Raw genomic sequence first — 23,920 nt, 5'->3', positions numbered from 1 at the left:
TTGATAGTCAAAACACCCAGTTTGAAGGACTTTCCTTCCTTCATTCCTAGCAGACATATGAAATACCACAAACCAGGTCTTAAAATGAAATGAAAAATGAGGGAAATGACCCAGATCTTTCCATTAAGAAGCAAATAATAAAATCTAACCCATTCAACTATCTAGATTTTTTTTTTTTACCAGACTTTGTGCTTTTTTAATTTGGGGGAAGGGAGGATGGACAGGATGGATTGTAATGGAAGAGGAAAGCTGAGGCTGTAAAACAGGTTGTACAAAAGAATGATTGATAATTGATAATTAGGAATAAAATGAATCATTGTTGCCATGAATTAACCTTGACAAAGGAATGTGAATTGTTTTCCATTATGAATGGGTAGCTGTATGACCTTGGGTAAATGTCTAAACCTCTTTCTTCCTCAGTTTCTTAATTGGTAAAATGAGGATAATAATACTACCTCCTCTGTGGATTGTTTTAAGACGAAATAATACGGTAACGCAAACCACTTTACAAGGGTTAGTACATAATAAACACTGAATAAATGTTAGATTTATTATTATACAGAGAAGAAGTAAATTCTGAGACTAAGAGAATGTGGGGCACCCGGGTGGCTCAGTTGGTTAAGCGTGTGCCCTTGGCTCAGGGCTCAGGTCATGATCTCTGGGTCCTGGGTTCAAGCCCCCATCAGGTTTCCTGCTCAGCAGGGGAGTCTGCCTCTCTCTCTCTCTCTCTCTCTCTCTCTCTCTCTCTCTCCCTCTGCCCCCTCCCCACCACTCATTCTCTTTCTCTTTCTCTCTCTCAAATAAATAAATAAAATCTTTAAAAAAATAAACAAATAAAAGAATGTGCTAGAGCAAAAATTGGGGTATCATTTAAATTAAAATCTACATACATAAAGAAGTGAAATGAACTGAGATACTTTACAAAAATGACTTCAAGGGGAATTAGCAGATGGATCAGGTTTGGGAGAGTTAGTCTGTTTGGGCTGCTACAACAAAAATACCATAAATTGGGTGGCTTATAAACAATAAACATTTATATCTCACAGCACTGGAGGCTGGGAAACCCAAGATCATGGCAGCAACAGATTCAGTATTTGGTGAGAGTCACCTTTTCCCTATAAACTCATGTGGCAAGAGGGGCAAGGGAGCTTTTTCAAGCATCTTTTATAAGGGCACGAATCCCAATCACCTCCCAAAGGCCCCACCTCAAACTACCACTACACTGGGAATGAGGATTCAACATATGAATTCTGGTGGGGCCACAAACCCCTCCATAGCAGAGAAGTACCCTGAATTATTAGTTTTGTTACCTACATTCATTTAATTAATAGAAGTAATCAGTTCCTCACAGCATCTTTATGGACATCACTTTTTGAGATAGTAAATTTCAAGAGAACTATTTTTAAAAATCTGCAAAGTATCTGAGAATATTAATCTTTTAGAACAAGGAGAAACAAAATGCCTAATATGCAGTGGCCCCTGTCAGATGTACGTCAGAGCATCCTGTTCTACCCTCCATACCTCCTCACCTCCTCCAGAACTGATTTTCTCAGCTTGTCCAAGCTACTATCAAACCCATCCACTGAACTTTATATTTTACTACCTTTTCTTCATTTCTTAAATTTATTACGTTTTTAAAAAATGAATCTTCAGGGGTGCCTGGGTGGCTCAGTCTTGATTTCGGCTCAAGTCATGGTCTCAGGGTCGTGACACTGAGCCCGATGTCAGGCTCCATGTGAAGCCTACTTAAGATTCTCTCTCTCCTCCCTCTGTCCCCCTGACACCCCTGCCCCACGCACGCATGTTCTCGCTCTAAAAAAAAAAAATCAAATTAAAAAAATGAATCTTCTGAGTTTCTTCCTCCCATAATGTTCTCCTCCTGTCTTATTATATTCATCCCAGATGTTTCTGCAATCTTGGATAGAGCACATTTTATTAGTGGCCTGAGGAAACACATTGTTCATTCATGCATGAGGGAGTCCTTTCCAATTAAAGACATTGCTTTGAAAGAGTCTTCCAAATTGGTTTCATTGGTAAGAAATGAAGGAAGCTAAAAGCTTTTCACTTAAGATCTGACAACAGCCAGAAAACTTTTGTTAATCATGAATGTTAAGTGATAACATTTAATTAGCATGGGTTATAATCAGAATATTGCCTAGAATTTACATAGGCATAATCTTAAGCGTCTGTGTGACTGTTGGCTGCTCTTCTAACAGTTCCTCCTAAAAATGGGACAATGACACCTCACACCATTTTTATTTTGGACTTCCTTTTTAGAGATAGTTTATTTGGGTGAGAACTGGGTTTGACTTTGGCCCTTGCCATCTTCAACACCTGCCTCTCAGGTAAGTGCACAGAGGTGATGTGGGGAAGGTGCTAATAAATCTGTTGGCATCCATTCCTTTGCCCTTTTGTGCTCCTATACGTGAAAGTCAGTGTAATTGTGACTGGAAAGGCACTTGGGACTATGTAGAGAAAGAAAAGACATAATCACTTTAGATCCTTCATTGGTAAATAGCGATTTAACAACAGCTCTGCTTACAGCACACTATGGCTTCAGTCCAAGGGAAAGATTTTAAGAGAAAAAAAATTAGTAATATTTAGTGTGCTCTCTAGAAAAATAGAACCAATAGGTTTCCTTTTCCTCAGAGGATCTCCATCTTTTTTCTCTTAGGACCTTCAACTGATTAGATGAGGCCCATCCAGGTTATAGAGAGTAATCTGCTTTACTCAAAGTCTATGGATTTAAATGTTCATCTCATATGAAAAATACTTTCACAGCTACATCCTGACAAGTGTCTGACCAAATATCAGGGTATCCCGACCTAGCGAAGTTGACACAGAATATTAGCTGTCACATTTGGCCACTCTGAGAACTGGAACTGGGACTGATTTGTTATAATATCTTCAGACAAATGTCCTAAAATCACTGTGAATGGTGTACTCTGATAAAGGAATAAGGACCAGAAAGCTTTCAATGTCACTGATACGCGGGCAGAAACCCTCCGTGAAAGCATTGTCTCACATTTTGGTCTAATTAACAGTCTCTAGCAGGGTGGTGCAGTAAAATGGTGTTCAAGTTTGACGTCAGATCACGGGAGTCTGCGTCCTGGTTCTACCACTTTCTGTGTGATCTGAGGCAATTTACTTTCATTTCTCTCTGCTTCATTTTCTCCATCTATAAAATGGAGATAGGTTTAAATGTTCTAACTCATTGAAAGTCTGTAGAACAGTGCAAGGTACATCTTAAGTATTCAATAAATATTAGCTTTTATTATTCCCTTAAATTAATAATAAAGCCAAACATTTTCTTAATATATGTCCATCGGAGAGAGGTTTTTGGTTTCTTTGTTTTGTTTCTAAGCCTGTGGCTTAATAGAAAGTGATACCTGCATCAACCCTTCCTACCTTTACCCTGGGGTTGACATTTCAGGGTCCCTTAAGGGGCACTCAATGTAAGCAAGTTGTTCTTCACTAGGAAGGCCAGGAGAGGGAAGAATTGGAGAGGTTCCTGTTAATTAGTAAGGACAGGTTGGGTGGAAGATTGGCTTTCACTGAGCAGATGGCAACCTTTATGAACCTTGCAAATGAAAAACCCCATTTTTTAAATTTATTTAAGTAATCTCTACACCCAACGTGGGGCTCAAACTCATGACCCTGAGATCAAGAGTCGCATGCTCTTCCAACTGAGCTAGCCAGGCACCCCCGAACCACCCCATTTTAATAAATTGATGAATAAATCCTGTAGCAGGAAGGTCATTCTAAGAAAAAATATATATAACAATTTGATATTACAAAAACAATCAGCTATTTTCCTTTTACCAAATAAATACTCATCACTTAAAAGAGTCACCTCTTGGGGCACCTGAGCCTTCCCTGCGGTCATTCAGGGATCCAGGATCTGCATCCTATAGCTCTGCCTTCTTATATGGTCTTGGTTTCCTCTTTTTTGTTTTTAAAGATTTTATTTATTTATTTGAGAGAGAGAATGAGATATATATAGAGAGAGCATGAGGGTCAGAGGGAGAAGCAGACTCCCTGCTGAGCAGGGAGCCCGATGCGGGACTTGATCCTAGGACTCCAGGATCATGACCTGAGCCGAAGGCAGTCACTTAACCAACTGAGCCACCCAGGCGCCCCTTGGATTCCTCTTTTAAAACGTTGGTGTCTTGCTAGTAAGTAAGGGAGGAGAGAGAGGGCATGGAGGATCCCCTGAAGATTGGACATCATTTTACCTACATTCCTTCAGGCAAAAGTCAGTTACATTACCAAACCTAACTATAAGGGAGGCTGGAAATTGTAGTCTAGCTGTATATTTAGGGGGGTAGAAGAAATGACTTTTGGTGAACACAAGACAGTTGGGGCGCCTTGACTGATGAACAACCTTTCTAGGAAAGATATAATGTCTGCCATGTGCCTGGAATGGTACTTGACACTTACAGAAGCTATCTAATTAAAGTGGTTGCTGCCAGGGGCGCCTGGGTGGCTCAGTCGTTAAGCGTCTGCCTTCGGCTCAGGTCATGATCCCAGGGTCCTGGGATTGAGCCCCTCATCGGGCTCCCTGCTCAGTGGAGAGCCTGCTTCTCCCTCTCCCACTCCCCCTGCTTGTGTTCCCTCTCTCGCTGTCTCTCTCTCTGTCAAATAAATAAATAAAATCTTAAAAAAAAAAAAAAAAGTGAGTGCCCCTGTTTATACTTTACATGTGAGGTAAAATGACTCGCTTGAGGGCACATGGGTGATTAGTGGTTGAATTAAAACACAGCCTCAGGTCTGGTTCTCTGGCTTCCTCCCCACCACCCCGCATTACAATGCCTGCTCTCACAGGACTAGATCTTGTTTCTAAAGCTGCACCTCTGGTCCATCTATTCTACATAGGCAAGATTGTACTCCAAGCTGGTCCTAGGCAAAAGTAGGGAAGTATACTAAATTTGTCTTTGACAACACCCCCAACTCCACAGCAAGCTTTCTTTGGCTTCCCCCTACAGACTTTCAGCCAGCTAGTGGTTTCATCAGTTCCTTTTTGGTTTTCCTAAGAGCCTTAATGGGGCATTCATGTGAGTCTGTCTCCTCTCAGTATCTCCCATTCTTAATTCCACACACCACACTCTCCTTTATTCAAAGCCTACCAGCCAATTCTATGTCACGTTATAATGCTTAGCAATATCTTACATGGTTCAAATTAATTACTGATTTGTAAGTTATTTCATTAACTAATTACCTCTAAATGGTTTGAATCTTTTAAAGCAATAAAGAACTTATGAATTACTTGCTTAATTAAAAATATATACTAGCGGTGCCTGGGTGGCTCAGTCAGTTAGGTGACCAACTCTTGATTTTGGCTCAGGTCATGATGTCAGGGTCTTGAGATTGAGTCCCATATCAGGCTCTGAGCTGAGCGAGGAGCCTGCTTGAGATTCTCTCTCTCCTTGTGCCCCTCCCCACCCCCAGCCCCCTACCCCCTGCTCTAGTGTACTCTCTCTCTCTCTAAAAAAACAAAAAACAAAACCCACAAACAAACATCCTAAAGAACAAAAGGAGAAGGATTTTAAGAGTACAAATTTTGGAGATATTCTCAGTCAAGTGGGTCTTTTGCTGTCCCTCAAATCATATCACATAGATAGCCATCATATGGGTTTATGCTTTGGCTGGCTTGATTACATCAAAACCATTTATAACACAGGACACATTTTCTTACACTTTACAAACCTGGAGAGGGGAGGAAAGTCAGCAGAGAGGAGTCCACCTTCTTACTAGAGAACCCCCGTATCTCATAACCCACTAGTCACAAAGATGGCGTTTCTCTCTAGCCTGTCCAGCTGTTTGTCCTAGTATTGGCATTAAATCTTCCCCTTAAAGCACAAAACACTCTCATTTTCAATTTTTCAGCTGCAGAGGGATTGACTACACTGTTGCTACCAAGAGCAAAGCCCGGAGTCCAATTTTGAGACCTTGATTTTCATTATGTTTTCAAACCCTAAATCAAGCCTTCTTTCTCTTACCCGGATTTCCTCTTTCGCCTCTCTGCTTCTCTCTTTGCATAGTTTGTCTTAACACCTGAAGAAAAAAACGTTTAAATGCAAAGAGATAAATGGATGGTAATCATTACAGATGACCCATTAGAACTGGAGCCATTCAATCTGCTTATTTGAACGTACAAAGACGGTTCTCTCTTCTGAAATACTACACTGAACAGATAAGAGTGTATTCAGATATAATTTCATGTGATTACTCTATAAAAAGAGCTCCTAGCCACAATTCTCTATCAGGTGTTGTTAAGCACACAAACTGCCTACCAATAAATCCTGTCCATTAAATCTTTATTTTTCTTTCACAAAGATTCTACTTTGCAGGCAAACTCTGGCAATGTTGCCTATTAAAATGGCAAGAAAAGAAAATCTGAAATTGAGAGAGAAGAATCTGGAACAATCTTTGTCACAAAAATTTGTCCTGTGTCAAAAGGATTTCCTCCCTTAGGAAAAACTACCTAACAAGCCAGAAAGAGTAGTAGTGAAAGGCAAAATTAAATAATTAAATACAAAAGCAGAAACATTAAGTTGCTATTATGGACTCATTTTGCAGCTGAATTAACCAATGAATGTTTTTAACTAATACTGAAAAGAGGGTAGCCCAGTTTGAGAAGACTGGTTTAAAAACCACTTTTATAGGGCGCCTGGGTGGCTCAGTCGGTTAAGCGGCTGCCTTCAGCTCAGGTCATGATCCCAGGGTCCTGGGATCGAGTCCCGCATCAAGCTCCTTGCTCGGCGGGGAGCCTGCTTCTCTCTGCCTGCCACTCTCCCTGCTTGTGCTCTCTCTCTCTCTGTCAAATAAATAAATAAAAATTTTTAAAAAATTACTTTTATCCATTATTTACTCCTGAAGCAGGGATTCTTATCCTGAAACCTTGGATGGGCTTCAGGGTCCTGTGAATGCTCAGAAATTCGGGGGTGTTCTTAAGTATATTGGGCTTTCCCCCCCCCACCCGGGAAATGATCCGTAGTTTCTGTCAAATTTTCAAAGGGGTCTAGTCTAAGAATCAGCGTTCTTAGAAGATTCTTTAAGGCATATGGAAAAGTTGGATACAATGATTTCAGTTAAACCTTGGTGTCTGTGAGATCAAAGATGTACATTTGAGGTATCTTTCTCTGGAAGACAAAGATCAGGCCTGTCTGGACAGGTGCAACAAAACCCAACAGGAAAATTAGAGAATAGCTGAGAACTGGACTGAGGCAAGCCCCTTGTATGAACTGTGGTAACACTCAATGCTATACCCACATCATCACCATCATCATCTCAGTAACTTAAGGTAGGAAAAATTTACTTCTCATTCACACAAAGTCCAATTCCTGGTCAATAGGCAGCCTTCCATGTGGTCATTCAGGGATCCAAGATCTGCATCCTATGGCTCTGTCTTCTTGTATGGTCTTGGATTCCTCTGTTAAAAAACCTTGGTAGCTTGCCATAGGTAAGGGAGGAGAGCGAGGGCATGGAGGATCACATGAGGATTGGACATCATTCTATCCACATTCCTTCAGGTAAAATTCGGTCACATAACCAAACCTAACTATAAGGAAGGCTGGAAATTGTAGTCTAGCTGTATATTAAGTGGGGGTAGAAGAAATGACTTTTGGTGAACACAATAGCACTTCTGCCCTGTCCTCTTAAATGAAGCCACAGTACCACAACCAGAAAGAGGTTGGAGGTGAAGACATGCTGCCTTAGATACTGGGAGAAAGTCCACTGTCATAGGCAGACCAACAGACTCCCCCAACAGTAAGCAGTAGAGGCAGGAGGTAGAAAAGTGTCCAGAGGATAGGACAGACACAGTGGCATAAAATTTAGGAGCAAAAATGCTCAGAAAGTCAGGCATGGAGGCAAGAGGAATTTGGGAATTCAGTGATCCATAGCAGAGCCCAAGTCACCTAATTAGTATTCAGGAAGACCTAGGGCTAGGAGTGGAGGATAAGAGCGGCCAGGCATCTCTACCTCGAGTGAGATAACCCAGAGCAGGAAGGTTACATTACAGAGATGAGGGCTGCACACAAAGGTAAAGAGGAAGGATTATTTGTGAGGTGACACCATCATGAATGGAACGCTGAATAAGAGCTATCTAAATTCCTCCTGTCCAAGGTCAGGAATGGTCCTAGAGATGTGCAGAGCCTATAGACAGGGGTCAACTATCAGGAGAAGCTCATAGGAACCTGTTCAGGCCTGATATGATCCACCCTCAAACGTTACCAGTAACTTCATACTCTGTTTCCCACTCACAGACAACCACCCCAATGAATCCCAGCTTCCTCACAAACATCCTGGGATGAAAAAGGGCAATGAATCAGTACGAACCCCTCAGAGAACAGAGCAAATGCTTCACTAACAGTTTGGGGTGGCATACTTGTTTATAAGTAATAAATAATAATTAAAAGTAACAGCCGACATGTGTAAGACATAGTTCTTGGGCTTTCATGTATATTTACCCACTTAATCTTGACAAAAGTGTTTATTTGAAGGAGGTAACTCTATTACCTCAGTTTTACAGATTAAAAGCTAAGCAATGAGGCTTATATGTAACTTGCTCAAGTGAGTGGCAGAGGTCTGGCTCCAGAGTCAATGACCTTCCCCACTATGCATACTGCTTTTCTTAGAAAGTCAAATTTGGCCAGAATTTCAGATAGCATTTTACTCCCTTGGTGAAGGTGCCAGGGAGGACACACCATGTAACGCTCCCCAGAGATCTCACCCACCATTTTGTTTCCAGAGAACTGCTCCAACCTTTTGGAATGAAGACTAAGACATGGATATCCAAAGAATGTCTTGGACAGTTCACTGGAGTGGCTATCCTCTTAAAGAATGTGTGCTCTGGTGCAGTAATGAGCTTTGAAGTAAAATAATGTCACAAATGAATGCAGACTGTCAGCGTTGGAAGGGCCACCAGTCCTCCCTATTTTAGTGCAGTGAGGTTGAGTAGCTTGCATAATGTCCCTTAGGAATAAAAGCAGGTTGTCCTAAGGTCCATGGTAAAATACTCGCCTCCTTACCTCAAACCATTTTCTATACTCAGCACACAGGATCATGAGGGTTAAGAGCCAGAAACTGCTGACAGTAATGTGACTGCATTCATTCTTAAGTCACTAAAGGGACTGTGAAAAAGAAAAGGGTTCAACTTCACAGAATTTATTTTCTATGAAATGAGAAATCCAATGTCTGATATAACTCACCAGGAAGTCTATCCATCCAGGCATTTATTCATTCCTCCCAGCCTTTATCCTACCATTTATTCATCTGTCCGCCCATTCATCCAGTCAGGCATTAATTCATTCATTCCAAAATATCTACTCTGCCAAAATTTATGCTAAATCCTGGGTATTTTTAGCATGCTCAATCAGTAGTTTTCTTTCTGCCTGATTTTCAAATTGTGTTAACAAGCCCAGTGTATGGGATTCCAGTACATTTCATTATAAAATGACCTTTATATTAAATATGTTTCAGGAATCATAATCAGGCCATTAATTGTGGTAGAGTTTGCAGCTTCTACCCATTAATCCAAAGAAAAGAGTTCAGTACGGAGTATTTCCTTTTTTGCTTAGGACCTCATTTTGGGCCCCAAGCTGTCTTTTATAGACCATAGTCTCCAGCCAGACGTGGACAAGTCTTAGTCAACAATAAATTGCCCTCAGTACCAAAGAAGTCCTCCAATATCTGCAAATGTCCATGAGAGCTGTAAGACCCTTGCTGTCCTTGCTGAGAAGTACATCCCACGGGGACAAAAAAAAAAACAAACCTATGTATTCTCAGTTCTCTTGGAGGACAGTAGAAAGAGCATTTCGGCATCCGGCTGCCCGCACCAGTTAGTACAATTCTGTCTTGTGTTCTAAATAATTCTACTCCCCTGGCCCAGAGTTCTACTGGCTTTAAGAAGTCCAAAATGATTTAGCTCAGCATTTGCCTCTGCATCACATGAGAACATTATTTTCTGATGGTAGTAAGCTACTCAGGAAAACAAAGTACAATGTCAGGTGCCAACATTCTGATATATTTATTCATGTTTGTATTTGTGGAGGGAAACTTTTTCCATGCTACAAAGTTGTGTTAGAAACAAGATACTACAAATCAATAAAGAATAGCTATAGTTATTGCCTATTATAAACAGAATAACAAACAGAAAACAAACAGATACAACTAATTTGGTATACACAGACATTCAATTGTTTTCTGCTCTAAGACTGATAGGAACACCACCATTTTAATTCCTTTATGGCATTTTCTCTGGAGATACAATTTTTTTTTTTTTTGAGATACAATTTCTTATTGCCCATTGCTTTGTGATTCTCTTACCAGTTCAGGTTTGTAGCATACCAAAGAATTACAGAAAACTGTTTTTCTACCAAAGGGGAGCTATTTGCCGCCATGTGGTCATTCATACATTACAATGAAAAAGAAGCAAGGTACAAAAATTAATGTACACTTGTGCATTCATATATTACAATGAAAAAGAAGCAAGGTACAAAAATTAATGTATGCTTGTGCACACACGGAGGTGTCTCTGTGTGTGTTTTGGGTATGTGTCTAATGTGTGCTGAAGCCTGGGAATACTGAGTATGAAAGGCTTTTAACTAGCTGGTCATCAAAATCATATATAATAGCTATTAAAAACTCACTTAGCTAGCAGCATGTAAATCACTGGGGTTGGTTACTCAAGGACTAGACAAACAGATTTCTTGGATACTGTTTCCACTTGGGTTTTCCAGTTCATACGGTTCCAGCTGGCGGTACTCAAAAGTCACACGATTTATGTGGTTTCCGCTGGACACCATGCGCACTACCGTGTTGTCACAGCCAATTTTCATTTGGGCTATAATTCATGAAAAAAGTAAAAGTTTTCCTGCAGGTTAGAAACCATACAAACCATTTCCATCGATAAGATCATTTAAACACAAAGAAAGCGAGGGGATGTAGCTCCTCTCACATACTCAAACCATGCGCCTGCCATCAGGTAAAAAGTTTTGTTTTCATTTTTATTATAATATATAATTAATTGTAGAATACTGAAAGTGAACTCAGTTTTCCTCATGTGCAAAAACACTGTTAGCCAAATAAAACTGGCTGGAGGGGCGCCTGGGTGGCTCAGTCGTTAAGTGTCTTCAGCTTGGGTCATGATCCCAGGGTCCTGGGATCGAGCCCCGCATCGGGCTCCCTGCTCGGTGGGGAGCCTGCTTCTCCTTCTCCCACTCCCCCTGCTTGTGTTCCCTCCCTTACTGTCTCTCTCTCTCTGTCAAATAAATAAATAAAACCTTAAAAAAAAAAAAGCAAACAAAAAACTTGCTGGAAAGAAGAGTTAAAAAGAAAATCACAGGGGGAAGAAAAGAAAGAAAATCACGGGCCCAAAATGGTGCCCTTTAGGCCAAGGTATAAAACTGGGGCTTAATACCTAATCTAACTGTAATTTCAACCTTCCCCAGAAAGGTAGCCTTAACCAGTCAGTCAGGAATTTTTCTATCAGTGTCAGTGAGTCAGCTACAGGGGCCCTCTCCAACCCCCAAAAGGAGAATGAGGCAATCTGCGTGACAAGACACCTTGCTTTTCCCCCTAAGGGAAGGTGCCCTTGTCTGGAACAATCTTTTTCTTTTGCCAAATTTCTTGCCCCGCCCTCCTTCTATAAAAACCTTCCATTTGGTACAATGCCTTGGAGACCCCTCTACCTGCTAGATGGAATGCTGCCCCATTCATGAATTGTTTACTAAAGCCAATGAGATCTTTAAAATCTATTCAGTGGAATTTTTGTTATTTAACAGAGGCAATAAGATGTCTCTGCACTTTTCATGTTCTCCTACCTGCAAGGCTTCGGTAGTGCAGGCAAGCTGTCTTGCCTGTCTACCCGTGCACCTCTGCTCTAGCTCAGTGTTCTCAGCAAGAGCAGTGCCGCCCTCTAGGGACAGGTTGGAAATTTGCAGGGGCAGTTTGTGGTTGTCGTTATCTGAGGAGGCCAAGTGGCATTTAGTGGACAGGGCTAGAGGATGAAGTGTACTGCTGGATTTTATGCCGACTAAAAAAAAAAAATCACCCGTTTATTATTTTCTGAGCCTAGATAATAACTCTATTTACATAAAAGCAAAAAATAATTTGCAGAGTTTAGATATACACTAATATAGTTGTTTTTGTTCTATTGTTCGCCTATACCTTTTGACTCATTTTTTCTGTGCTTCTTATATGGAATGGCTTTTGATATCTTTACTTATCTTAAATCCAATCTTATTCATTATTTGTTTTTTTAAATTGTATTATTTGTGTAAGCATCTGGCAATGTTTATGTATATCTTCTAGTGCAGCTGTGACCAAACACGTGTACGTTGAAACTCATAGTAGTTTTATCGAAAATTTCTTTTATTTCTCCCTTGTCAAGCTGGGTCCTGAGGCAAGATTTATCTGCCTGACGATAATTTTTTCTGTTGTTTTAATTTTGTCTATCTCCCCCCCGCCCCTTGTCTCTGTCAGGCCTACATCCTAGGAAACACTAGCATTATTATTGCATGACAAATGAAGTAAAACAGCCAGATACTTAATTGAGATAAAAGTCAATTTAGAGACATAACAAATATAAACCCTATAATTATTTTTATATAAGCACCTGGGAGTCTAGGTTAAGCTTCTATGAGGAGGTCCAAATTTAATTTTCTTTACATGATTTGGAAGGTTATTCTTTTTCTGACCTTACTCTAAACTTTAATATATATAACAGGATCCATTTCCTTTGTTATGTGCACCTGATTTACTTATTATTTGACATAACTGCACCAATATTACTCTGGTTTCAATAACCTAAATTTTAAGGCACAAGTATTTCTTAGACCTTAATCTACTCTTCTTACCCAGAGCAAATGCATCTCCTCACAGGTGCCCTCCTGCATGGAAGGATCCAGTGCTTCAGAGAACACAGTAAGAGGCAAGAAAAGCCACATGTACTGACAGTTTAAACCAGCAATTCCCAGCCACCCTCACCCCGCCTGACCATCATCCAATGGAAAATCGTCACTGATCCCTCACAAAGAATATCTGGTTCTGTTTGGCATGCTGTGTACTAAACTGGTCTTTCACTACCAGTGACCACTTTTAGGTTTCAGAATGTATTTCTGTTTTTGCACTGGTCTTCCAGAGGCTGCTTTTGCCCCTAGAAGTTGGGGACATTCAGTAGTTCTGAGAATTTCTAATAAAGCATATAACTTTTTAATTTATGTACTATGAGTAATATCCACATACACATTCCATATATATATATATATATATATATGGAAAAGTTATTCAGCAATTATGCCATTATTTAAACAAGATATTACTTTTTTATTATACTCTTACTAACTGATGATACATCTATCTGAAGCATAGTTTTCAGTTAGTAAACTCTAGTCTCTAGAGGATGAAAGCAGGCACCTTCAAGAAGGTGGAAAGAGCACAGAACATAAAAACTGTCATTTTCATGGTTTTCTTAGGGCCAACCTTAAAAACATACCCTTCTTTCTTCAAAGGGTCCTCTCCCAGGTTCAGATATTTTGGTAATGCCTTGTCGCTACCATACATATGCTCAAATGTAAAAATCCTTACATTGGCTCAAGGTGCAAAATGCAAATTTTTGGGGTGGAAATTGCCTTCCCATGTATAAAAAAATCTGAGGTGTTTTATTTAAGGAAGTATCAAGTTTTATTTAAGGAATCTTGACAGGCTCATAAATAATAATCAAAGAAATATCTCACCAGGGCCATGAAAGGAATAGCAGAGGTCAGCCAAAGGCATCATCTTGGAAGGGTCCAGCCCAGGTCCTCCCAGCAGCTCCACAAAGTCTCCTATTCCCCCACAACCTGCTGAGGGGTTCTAAGAGAATAAAGCAGCAGAGGAAGATATATTTCAACCAATTACAGAAGTCAGACCATTTGACCAACCGCAAGTTGGTGAATTCCCTCAATCAGTCTTGCCATGTTGGCGGTGCCATTTAATTGAACATCCAGGACTCCGGAAATGAAAAGACATTTATAAGGAAAAAAAATCATAAGAACTGCTCTTCTAAATCAGTTGAGTAATCATTTTCTTTAAATGTGTGTGCATTTTTTAAAAAATGTTATAATCTCAAGGACCGGAATGATGAAATGGGAATCTGTAAACGCCACATAAAATGAATGAGAATTGAATCTGAAAATGCTTTGCTTTTTAAGTCATCTGGACATACATACGGAATTATTCGAATTTCTTAATGCATGCAGTCAGCATTTATAAATAGGGCTTTCACATCAGTTTTTCCTTCAACTCACCTCTTTTCCTCTTCTTTAGAAAGGACTTCGCCTGCTCTTGGGACAATCCTTATCATTTCTACTAACGGGCATTTAGATTAGTTCTAAGAATGTTAAAGAAAGAATAGAGCCCTCCTTTGGGGCTCAAGGTAGGTAGACTTACCAGTGTCTTTCTCCTCCCAACTAAAACAAATTTATTTCAAGCTACTCAAAACCAGAATGTATTCCAGAATGTAATCCACTGTTAACTGTTTTCCACTTCCCTTCATCCTTTCCACCCTGCCTTGTCCACAGCAATTCCTACATTTCACTTTTCCACAAAAATAAAGCAGCTACTCTCAGTCCCAACGGTTGCCCTTTGGGCTACCCAGCTCCTGTGATCAGGGCTGCTGGCCTCATCGGCATGGCCCCCTGTGCCCACGGGCCCACACTTAAAAGGGCCTTGTGCTTGGCTGAAGGCTCTGCTGTCACCATCCTGAAATTCCTAATAACTCTAAAATAAGGGCCCGCACATTTTCATCTTGCACTGTCCCCCATAACTACATAGCCAGTTTTGCCTGTGATCCTCTCCTTCACTGAGGCACACTATCACAAGATCTAGTGCAGAGTGGCAGGGTGCTCAGAGGTGAACCAGGTAGACCCTGCCACATAGGGAACAACATCTAAAATAGAAAATGTTAGGGGCACCTGGGTGGCTCAGTCGATTAAGCGTCTGCCTTCAGCTCAGGTAATGATCTTGGGGTTCTGGGATCGAGTCCCGCATCGGGCTCCCTGCTCAACAGGGAGTCTGCTTCTCCCTCTCCCCCTGCTCTCTTGCTCTCTCTCTCTCTGTCTCAAATAAATAGTCTTTAAAAAATAAATAAAATAGAAAATGTTAAACACACACATACATAAATACACACATTCAAACATCTAGAAGACACTGAAATGCAACTAGAACTAAACAACTTAGGAAATAATATATAACACCAACTGTTTGGCTAATACAAGGAAGGAGGTGAGGACATACATTTTTTAAGTGCCTACTCTATCTTGGGTCCAATGATTAGATGCTCTACACATAATTTCATCCAATAATGAAAGAGAGGCTTAATTAGCCCTCCTGTGTACAGGGCTCATGCTCTTGTATCAAGAGTTGAGTGAGAGGTGAAGGAAAAAAATCTTAATTGCCTTTCCCTTCAGGAGAGGATGTCCAGGGGGAACATCCCTTAAGACTAAACTTTCCACTTGGTTCTTCAGGTTCTAAATTTCAGCAGGAGGTGGTGAAGGGGAAAGGCAGGCCCCAGAGAAAGAAATGGGAAGTAAGGAAGTTGGGAAGAAGTAGGAGCTAAAATGAGGGGAACCAAAAAGAAACAAAGAAGTTGGACACACCTGTTCCTTGACGTTCAATGACTTTGCTCTGCTCTTCCCAAACCTCTCAGCTAGTCTTAGGAATGAGAAGGATTACACTACTCTGCTGTGTTCAGCTCCTCGGCAGTGAGCTCCTAGATTTCTCTGTTGAGGTTCTGGCTCTCTGGACTAAGCCACTACCATCTCTTGCCTAAACTGTGACGGTGGCCCTTCCTGCACCACTCTGGCCCCCACAGCCCCTTCACCAGCCAGAATGGCCTTTACATAATCCTCTCCCTCCCTCCACACCCCGCCCCCCCCCCCCCCGGCCGCCGCCGTGGACCTTGTTAATTAACTGGGTCACGAGATCAGCATTCCCAACCACCCTCACCGGACCTGAGCATAATCAAATGGATTATGTCGCTTTCCTGCCTGTACCCCTTCAGTGGTTTCCCAGTGCACTTAGAATAAACTCAAACTCCTTCATATGCCCTGCTGGGCTCTCCATACCCTGGCTCTGCCCTTCTCCCTGATGCTGTCCAGTATCCTCCCCAGCTCCCCCACCTTTCTTTCTATTTCTAGAAACCAGCAAGTCCATTCCTCCCTCTGAGTCTCTGCATTATTGTCCCCTGTGTTCCTGGCTCTTCCAGGGGCTGCTGGCTCCTTCCTACCTATCACTCACATTTTACTTTAAACATCTCCTTCTCAGAGGTTTTCTTTCCTGACCACTTTACCTCAAGGAACTCCCCACCCCTCCCTCTACTCCCTTGTCTATCACAGCACTCTGCCTCATTTTCTGTTGGGCACTCATCACTATTTCGAATGCACTTTTGCTTATTTCAACCCACCAGAATGCAGGTTCCATGTGAGCAGGACCTGTGTGGTTCATTGCTCATTTCCAGCATCTAGAATTAGTGCCTTGCACATAGGAAGAACGCAGAAACTATTTTGTAAAAGAAGAGAGGTTTAGAACACTGCAGACTTCAACATTTTTTCAAGGGGAAACGCCAAGATTACTCCTCACAGCCAAAAACTAACGTGCAGATCTCCCAACCTGGAATGGTGCTTGCCATCCATCTTCTGTGGTAAACATCAGGACTGACATACAAACAATCTCAGGCCAAGAGGGCTATGCCAAAGACATCGCTTATTCTGGTCTTTATCAAAGGATTATTCTTCTACTAAGGCCCAATCAAAACAAACAAACAAACAAACAACAACAACAACAACAAAAAATAGGCACTGGCCCATGAAATTAGGGCTTAATGGAAATTAGATATACACCTTTTTTCAGTGCTGGTCCTATTTATTTGGTTTTCACTGAAACCTGCCTGATTAGGAACAATGAGTGTCTTTGATGTCAGCAAATATACGAGCCATCTTAACCAAGGAATATGAAAAAGTGAAAGGAAATGAGAATGACTCAGAGTGAAGAAGCCGACAGTACCAAAAAAAAAAAGTGGTCAAACTCAGCCTTAATTGTGAAGTCCATATAGAAGTTCGTGGAAATACAGACTGATAGAGATTCTCAACTAATATTTTCATGCAAAATGTATTGAACTAAATGTAACGTGAAGAAGGGGTGCCTGGGCTCAGTTGGTTAAGCGTCTGCCTTTGGCTCAGGTACTGATCCCAGGGTCCTGGGATGGAGCCTCGCATCGGGCTCCCTGCTGCCTGCCACTCCCCCTGCTTGTGCTTACTCTCTCTCTCTGACAAATAAATAAATAAAATATTTTTAAAAATGTAATATAAAAAAACCTTCAAAACTTTACTGTATTTTGTAATATAAAAATCCAATTTTGTATTTTATGCTACACTTAGCATTCCTTCATCACACAGTTCTGTCACTGAGATACTTCCTTCATGTCATAAAAAAATGCCAATAATCAGAAAAACAGCTGTGTAGATGACTCACACTAGGTTCTGCTAGGAGAGAATTTTCGTAAAAGAGGCAAGTACAAGAGAGTTCAATTGTAATTATATGCCACAACTTTCCCAATTGAACACATTTCTTACATCACAAGAGAAGTATTCAAGTAATCAGAAGGGGCACCTGAGTACGCAACATGCGGTGTAAGGGAAATAGAAGGGGGCTTTCATCAAAGCAGCGAGGGCATAGCCCATGTGGGACTGACAGCCAGCAGAAGGACACACGCCCGCAATTTGCTGATGTCCACGTTTACCCTGTATGTTTCCTCCTCCTCTGATAAAGCTGTGGCCTCAGTAAATGATTGGGAAGTAAGAAAGCAACTTACCTTGAACTGCATACCATTTAAGTGTCCCAGGGTGAGATCTGATATTTTGATCGCCACGGGATAAATTATGGAGAAGCTGCAGTTTTGCCGCAGATGTGGGACAACCAGAGTAAACCTTCCACTGGGGGTCTGGGAAATCACATTGCAGGCTTTGTGGAAAAACAAAATCACATTTTCACTATTTGGTATGCTGGGTTTTCATAGAAATTTATCCTATCCTTATTCTAGGCTCCTACTCATGGTCTAGGGCCCTTGTAGCCTGGACAAGAATAGGTATCACAAGGGCAATTTGGTACCGGGAGGCAAGGGGGCTTCTAATCTCAATCTCAAGGAGTTACCTTGTTTATAACAATCGTAAGACATAAAGTAATAATCAAACAACACTAGCTAGTAGAAGTTTTAGAAACACTTCATTAACTAGGGTCCAAACTTGAGCTGTAAATCTGAAAGAATAAAAGCTCAAAGGTGAGGCCAGAACTCAAACCCTGCCACCTGAAAGCTTCATTCACTGAACTTGGAACCATAATAATAATATTTTTAAAATAATGAAGTCAATAAATAAAAAAATAGTTACAAAACAGGCTGAGAAAAATAGAAAGCAGGCTTATGTCTGAATAAATATTTGCTGGGTGTTAAGTGGTAACTTGACTAAAAGGTAAAATATTTTTTAAAGGTAAAATATTAATGTTTAACTTTATCGTAAGACTTTGATTTGTTTTGTATCTCAAATCTAGATTTATAATAAATTTATTCTCCTAACTATGAAACTAGAAGTATCAGAGTTTTGCTGATCATGGGCCAAAGATTTCTAATTGATCAGAACAGTCAGAACTACCTCTTTCTCCTTCCTATGTTTAAATTACACTTAATTTCGGGGCGCCTGGGTGGCTCAGTTGGTTAAGCAACTGCCTTCGGCTCAGGTCATGATCCCGGGGTCCTGGGATCGAGCCCCGCATCGGGCTCCCTGCTCAGCTGGAAGCCTGCTTCTTCCTCTCCCACTCCCCCTGCTTGTGTTCCCTCTCATGCTCTCTCTCTCTCTGCCAATTAAATAAATAAAATCTTTAAAAATAAATAAATAAATTACACTTAATTTCAAAAAGAACTGAAATACCTTGGTGATTCTAGAAGATTTCTGATTTCTAACCACACAAAATATAGAAGAAATATTTCATGTTGTTTTCTAGTGTTATTCTGCTCCAGTTCTCAAAAATGGACTTTCTGGGGGGCTTCTTTTTAAAAAAATAAAAATTGGAAGGCAAGTCTATACATTATTCTTTGGCAGATTAGACCCCATTCTTCCACCATTTGAAGTGTTAATACCATTGTGTGCAGCTAAAAATGATTTTTTTTCTTTTCCCGATTTAAAAAAATATATATTTTTCTCTTAGTGGAGAAAAATAATAAGTAGTTGGTTCATGAACTCATTTGATTAGAATAACATGTTTTAGGCCTGGGCTGTTCAGCTTTATAGCATCTATGTGTGTATCCAACAGAAATGAAATTAGAGTGGTGGGCTCCAAATTAGAAAGCAATGCTGAGGTCCTTCAGTCCAACCCCCTGCTTAGGACATGAAATCTGTCTATCACAGCCCAGATAGAGCCTTTGCCTAAATATCTCTAAGAAGGCAACCTCAGATCTGATTCATCAAGCTAATCCCAGATCAATGGAATGACTCAGAGGGATTAAAGTTTGTCACTGAATCCACTGTAGTGCCTCAGAAGATCAGAAAAAGACTAAAGAAAAAAAAAAATAAAACTTTACCCACCAAAAATTAATATCCTACCTAGCCTGGGAAATCAATTAAAAACTGTGAATTGATTTTCGGAGTAATGACTAGGAAATATCCTTTAAGTCATTTCTAATGACAAAAGAATTTCCATTCAAATCATTCCTTGCTTCAAATTTCTTAAGCATGGTGCAATCACACTACCTTTGAAAAGCAGATCTGACACTCCCTCCAAGCCCTGCCTTCCCACTAAGAGAGGGAGTCCACTTACGAAAGAGGTTGGGATCTGTCTTTATGGTGAAGGTGAATCCATTTCCTGGTTCATGAACCCGGAAGAAGATCATGGCCACATTCTGGGAAGATCTGATGCTCCTTCGGCTAAGACCACTGTCACAGAAATCTATGTATCGCTCAGTTGTGGGGAGAGGATGATCCTGGGAACTGGGGAACTTCTCCCCCTTAAGAATCCAACCATCAAATACCTTCCAACAAAAAAAACACACAGATGTAGATGATCATTTCCATCAACTCCTGAAGTCACAGGTGTGTTGGAAAGGGGGGGCGGGATAAGTTACCTAGCAATGAGCCTTCAGTCCTAAGTGGGCAACTGACAGCCTGCACTCCCCTGCCCACTTGCTTTCCATCTGTATATATATTTTGACCAATGCTTGTTTGCAAGTAGTATTATTAATGATTTTTTTCTTCATAAACCTTAAAGTATCCAAAGTAAGTAAACTTTGTTATACTCTATTTTATAATTTCAGCCTCCTTGGTGTGAAACTGTAGACAATATACATTTTTATCTTGGTCATATTTTCCACACATCCCATCTTCAGAAGAATTCCACACAAGCATAATTTGGGTTTCAGCTTTCTCTTCCTTCTCCATGTCAACATATTGACAAAATATCTCAAAACTAGCAAAAGCAAAAAACAGGAGCAGCAACTTTACCTACTTGCCAAAGGCTGTAATACGCCCATTTCCCTCATTTTGTCACTCTTATTTCACATTAAACTATCAAGAACTACTTCCACACTCAGACAGCAATGGCTGTTATGCCACTTAGGACCTTTTTTCCCCTTCACTTTGTTAAAGTTTGTGGTTAGATAAAAGGTCAGGGTCGGACTGACAGTACTCCTAAAATCACCACAGGTCTCCAACTGAGTGAGTCCAACCTAGTTCACATTCGCAGAATCCCCGGCTACAAATTACTTCATCACACTTAGTCGTCTTGTAAGGACTTGGACAGATTCCAAAATCACTCCACCTGGGAGGTTCTCATCATGACCATTGCAACGGGCCCGCGTAGCCCCATCAGCCGGCCCCAGCTGGCCGGTCAGACTCACGCGGACGACTAGCAGTGGGCGTGCGGTACGGTTGGGGGACTTGTCCTCGCCTCCCAACTGCCTCAGACTATAGACCCCCTCTCAGCATCCGGCGCAGCCGCCAGAGCCCTCCTGCTTCCAAACCGGGTCACCCGGGCACTGAGGGCGGCCTCCGCGAGCCCGGCACAGCTCCACAGAGACGCCGGCCGGCCTTCGAAGCTGGGCGGGCCCTCCAGGCGGCCCCGAGCCGCGGTGCCAGTTAGTTGGTATCATTTTTCATCTAACACAGCGCCTCACGCCGCAAGTTCAAGTCTTTGGAAGCGCGGGATCCCGGGAGCGCACGGAGGGGAATTTAAAAGCAATGCAATGGGCGAGGCCTCGGGCCCTCGGGTGCGGGGCGAGGTTCGCTCGGTCCGGGAGGCGCTCTGCCCCTCGGGCACTAGCCCCCCGCCCCGCAGCCCCCCGCTGGGCACCGCACCCCGGCCCGTCCCCCCTCAGGGCCCCGCGGCGGGGGGCCGGGTCGCCTCACCTTCAGGAAGTCGCCGCCCTGACAGTCGATGGAGACCAGGTCGTAGCGGATGGTGATGAACTCTTCGGGCTCGGCGATGAGGAAGGCGGCGCAGTGCAGCTGCGGCCGGTCGGCGGTGAAGGTGAACTGGCCCGGGAGGCTCAGCATGTCCAGGCACCCTGCGGGAGGGCAGGGGGGCCAGAGCTGCGGCCACCGAGGCACCGGCTCCCGGGCAGCCCGTCTCACGTGCCCCGTTCCCGACTCCCCGACCCCGGCGGGCGAGCCTCCTGTCCCCAGCGGGACCCCGAGATGGGAATCGCACCCCCACCCCGGCGCTGCCCGGGGCCTCCTGCCCTGGCGCAGAGCCCAAGCTCGCCACCTCCCCGCTGCCCGCGGCCGCGCGCCGGCAGCCCGGACTCACGCAGAGCGCGGCGGTACAGAGGCGCCCCCGCCAGCTCCCGCTTCAGGCTGGCGCCGAAGAGCAGGAAAGGGTCGTGGTCCGCCGCTTCCCGCAGCTGGCAAGGAAGGCGAGTCAGTCGGGAAAGTTCAAGAGGTGGGAAAGGGGACTGGCAGCGGGGCACTCTCCCTTCCCCGCAGCAAAGAGAATCAAGTGACGGAATACATCTCCCGCGTCCAGAGAAGAAAAGGTCTTAGACCCTTTCCATGAGACCCAGGTATCCCCAGGGGCCAAGGGAAGGACAGAGAGAGGCAGGGAGGAAGACCAGTCCAGGGGAAACCAGGAGAAAGAAGGGGCAAAAGATAGGCAACAAAGAGCTAACCCCAACAAAGGCTGAGAGCTGAGGCAGCTTATCTATCCCCCAAGGCTGGATACACACACAGAAGATGTGATGGGTCAGTCCGGAGATAGCTCACCTCTAGGTACCGGTTCTCCCCTCTTAGAGCCATCAGGAAGATCAGAATGAAGTGACACTGAAGTTTGAAAGAAGGAGACATGCTGGCCTGGCTTCTGCAGCTGGTATGCTCCTCCCTGAAGGTCTCAGGCTTTGCTTCCCACACCTTCGCCCAGGCTGAGAGCTAGAAGCTGGTAGGGTCCCTTTGCTGGGTCTCTTTTATAGAGCAGTGAGGAGGGGAGGCTCTCTGCCCCTTAACTGATCTGAGCTCAGTAACCATGGGTTACTCTGTCTCAGTGACAAAGTGCATGCTGATGACGAGGGTCCCCCTCTCAGCCACAAATTTTCAGAGTGGTCCAGCATTATTCACCAAGAATGATTTCAGGCACTTACAACTTATTGAACTAAACTGTGGGAGAAAGAACGAGGTAAGGCTAGAGAATAAAGGAGGGCATTGTGTTGGATCTGCCAAATGCTGAATTATCTCCTCCTGTGGATATTTAGGGAATTCTCGGTGTTGCAAAGCAAAGTGACAAAGTTACACACATGCATAAAATACACAAACACTTATAACCTTATCATGCAGGCTTATCACAGAGCCTTGGATGGAATCATGCTGGAAACTATCAGAGAATATGGTATTCATGCAATTGCTCATGTCTTTCAGGAAAAAACATGAGATGTTTTTAGTTCCAAACAGAAGCTGAAGTCTGATTTTGCAGAAGATGGCAATAATCCAACCCAAGGTTGCTTTCTCTCCCTTCGTCTTTGCTTTATCCTGGTCCAGTTTCTTGTAAGCATTTCCCTAATGGAAAGCTAACTCAGGCACCTATGAACTTCTGGATTTTAGCTGAGCTTTGTCATTCAGCCTAAATGTATACATGGTAGGACACACACCTGGGCCAGGGTGCTGTGACCATGACCTTGGCGTCCATCTGAACCAGTGAGAAATGAAGTCATTGTATTTCACACCTTCAAATACTTAGATTATTTTGATATTCTGGTAGAAAGAACTGCCCAGAAGCTTTATTATAACTGCTTATCAGCAAATGTACAGGGCTAACAAATGACTTAGAGATCCAGAAATAAGCATCTTTGCTGATTAGATAGAAGACAGTTGTTTCCCCTTTATGTCAAAATTTGTGGGAAATATGGGTATGCTAAAAGTTTGGCTTTCCAGTTTATGTGCTAAGCAATGCAACTACAAATTCTAAAAATATCATGTTGTTCTACCTCTCTCTGCCTGATAGAAAACATGATACTACCTTTAGCTTTCTTTGTTATTAAAATTAGTACAAATAATGAGACCATAATACAAGTTTTCACTCAAGGAAATGGTTATATTTTTAGTTTATAAATACTCAAAATTAAGCAGTAATTTACCTAGTAGTGTTGGAACTTGATATTTTCATATTTAAGACTATTTGAGCTCTAAAGGGGCTGCCCCTTAATTGTTCAACTGGGAGGCCTTCCTACCATACTCCAATTTTGAAAACAGTCCTCAGACCACAAAGAGCCTGAAGGGGAAGGGTACCCAAAGGTCATGAACCCTGGGCACCATGTCCTTCTCCCCATCTTGGGACTGTTTAGATGTCTGAATTTCAGAGAGGATATAAAGAAACCTAAGAGGAATAAAACAGTAGAAAAATACATGGT

The 23,920-nt window shown here is 42.3% G+C and overlaps 1 protein-coding gene across 1 annotated transcript; it reads right to left on the bottom strand.

The window, feature by feature from the left end:
- Positions 1 to 10,688: 10,688 nt before the first annotated feature.
- On the bottom strand, positions 10,689 to 22,367 carry CRHBP (corticotropin releasing hormone binding protein). The gene is made up of 7 exons (XM_028114588.2): positions 22,287 to 22,367; positions 21,835 to 21,928; positions 21,435 to 21,592; positions 19,852 to 20,062; positions 17,855 to 18,003; positions 13,740 to 13,857; positions 10,689 to 10,846 (listed from the first exon to the last, which is right to left on the bottom strand). Exons 1-7 carry the CDS (start codon positions 22,365 to 22,367, stop codon positions 10,689 to 10,691), a joined length of 969 nt encoding a protein of 322 aa, XP_027970389.1.
- Between the last annotated feature and the right edge of the window lie 1,553 nt (positions 22,368 to 23,920).

Source organism: Eumetopias jubatus, unplaced genomic scaffold, assembly GCF_037043125.1.
Source record: "Eumetopias jubatus isolate StellerSeaLion01/CBP00866 unplaced genomic scaffold, mEumJub1_p1.0 scaffold_5, whole genome shotgun sequence".
NCBI classification, from domain to species: domain Eukaryota; kingdom Metazoa; phylum Chordata; class Mammalia; order Carnivora; family Otariidae; genus Eumetopias; species Eumetopias jubatus.
This window is presented reverse-complemented; position numbering and strand designations above follow the sequence as displayed.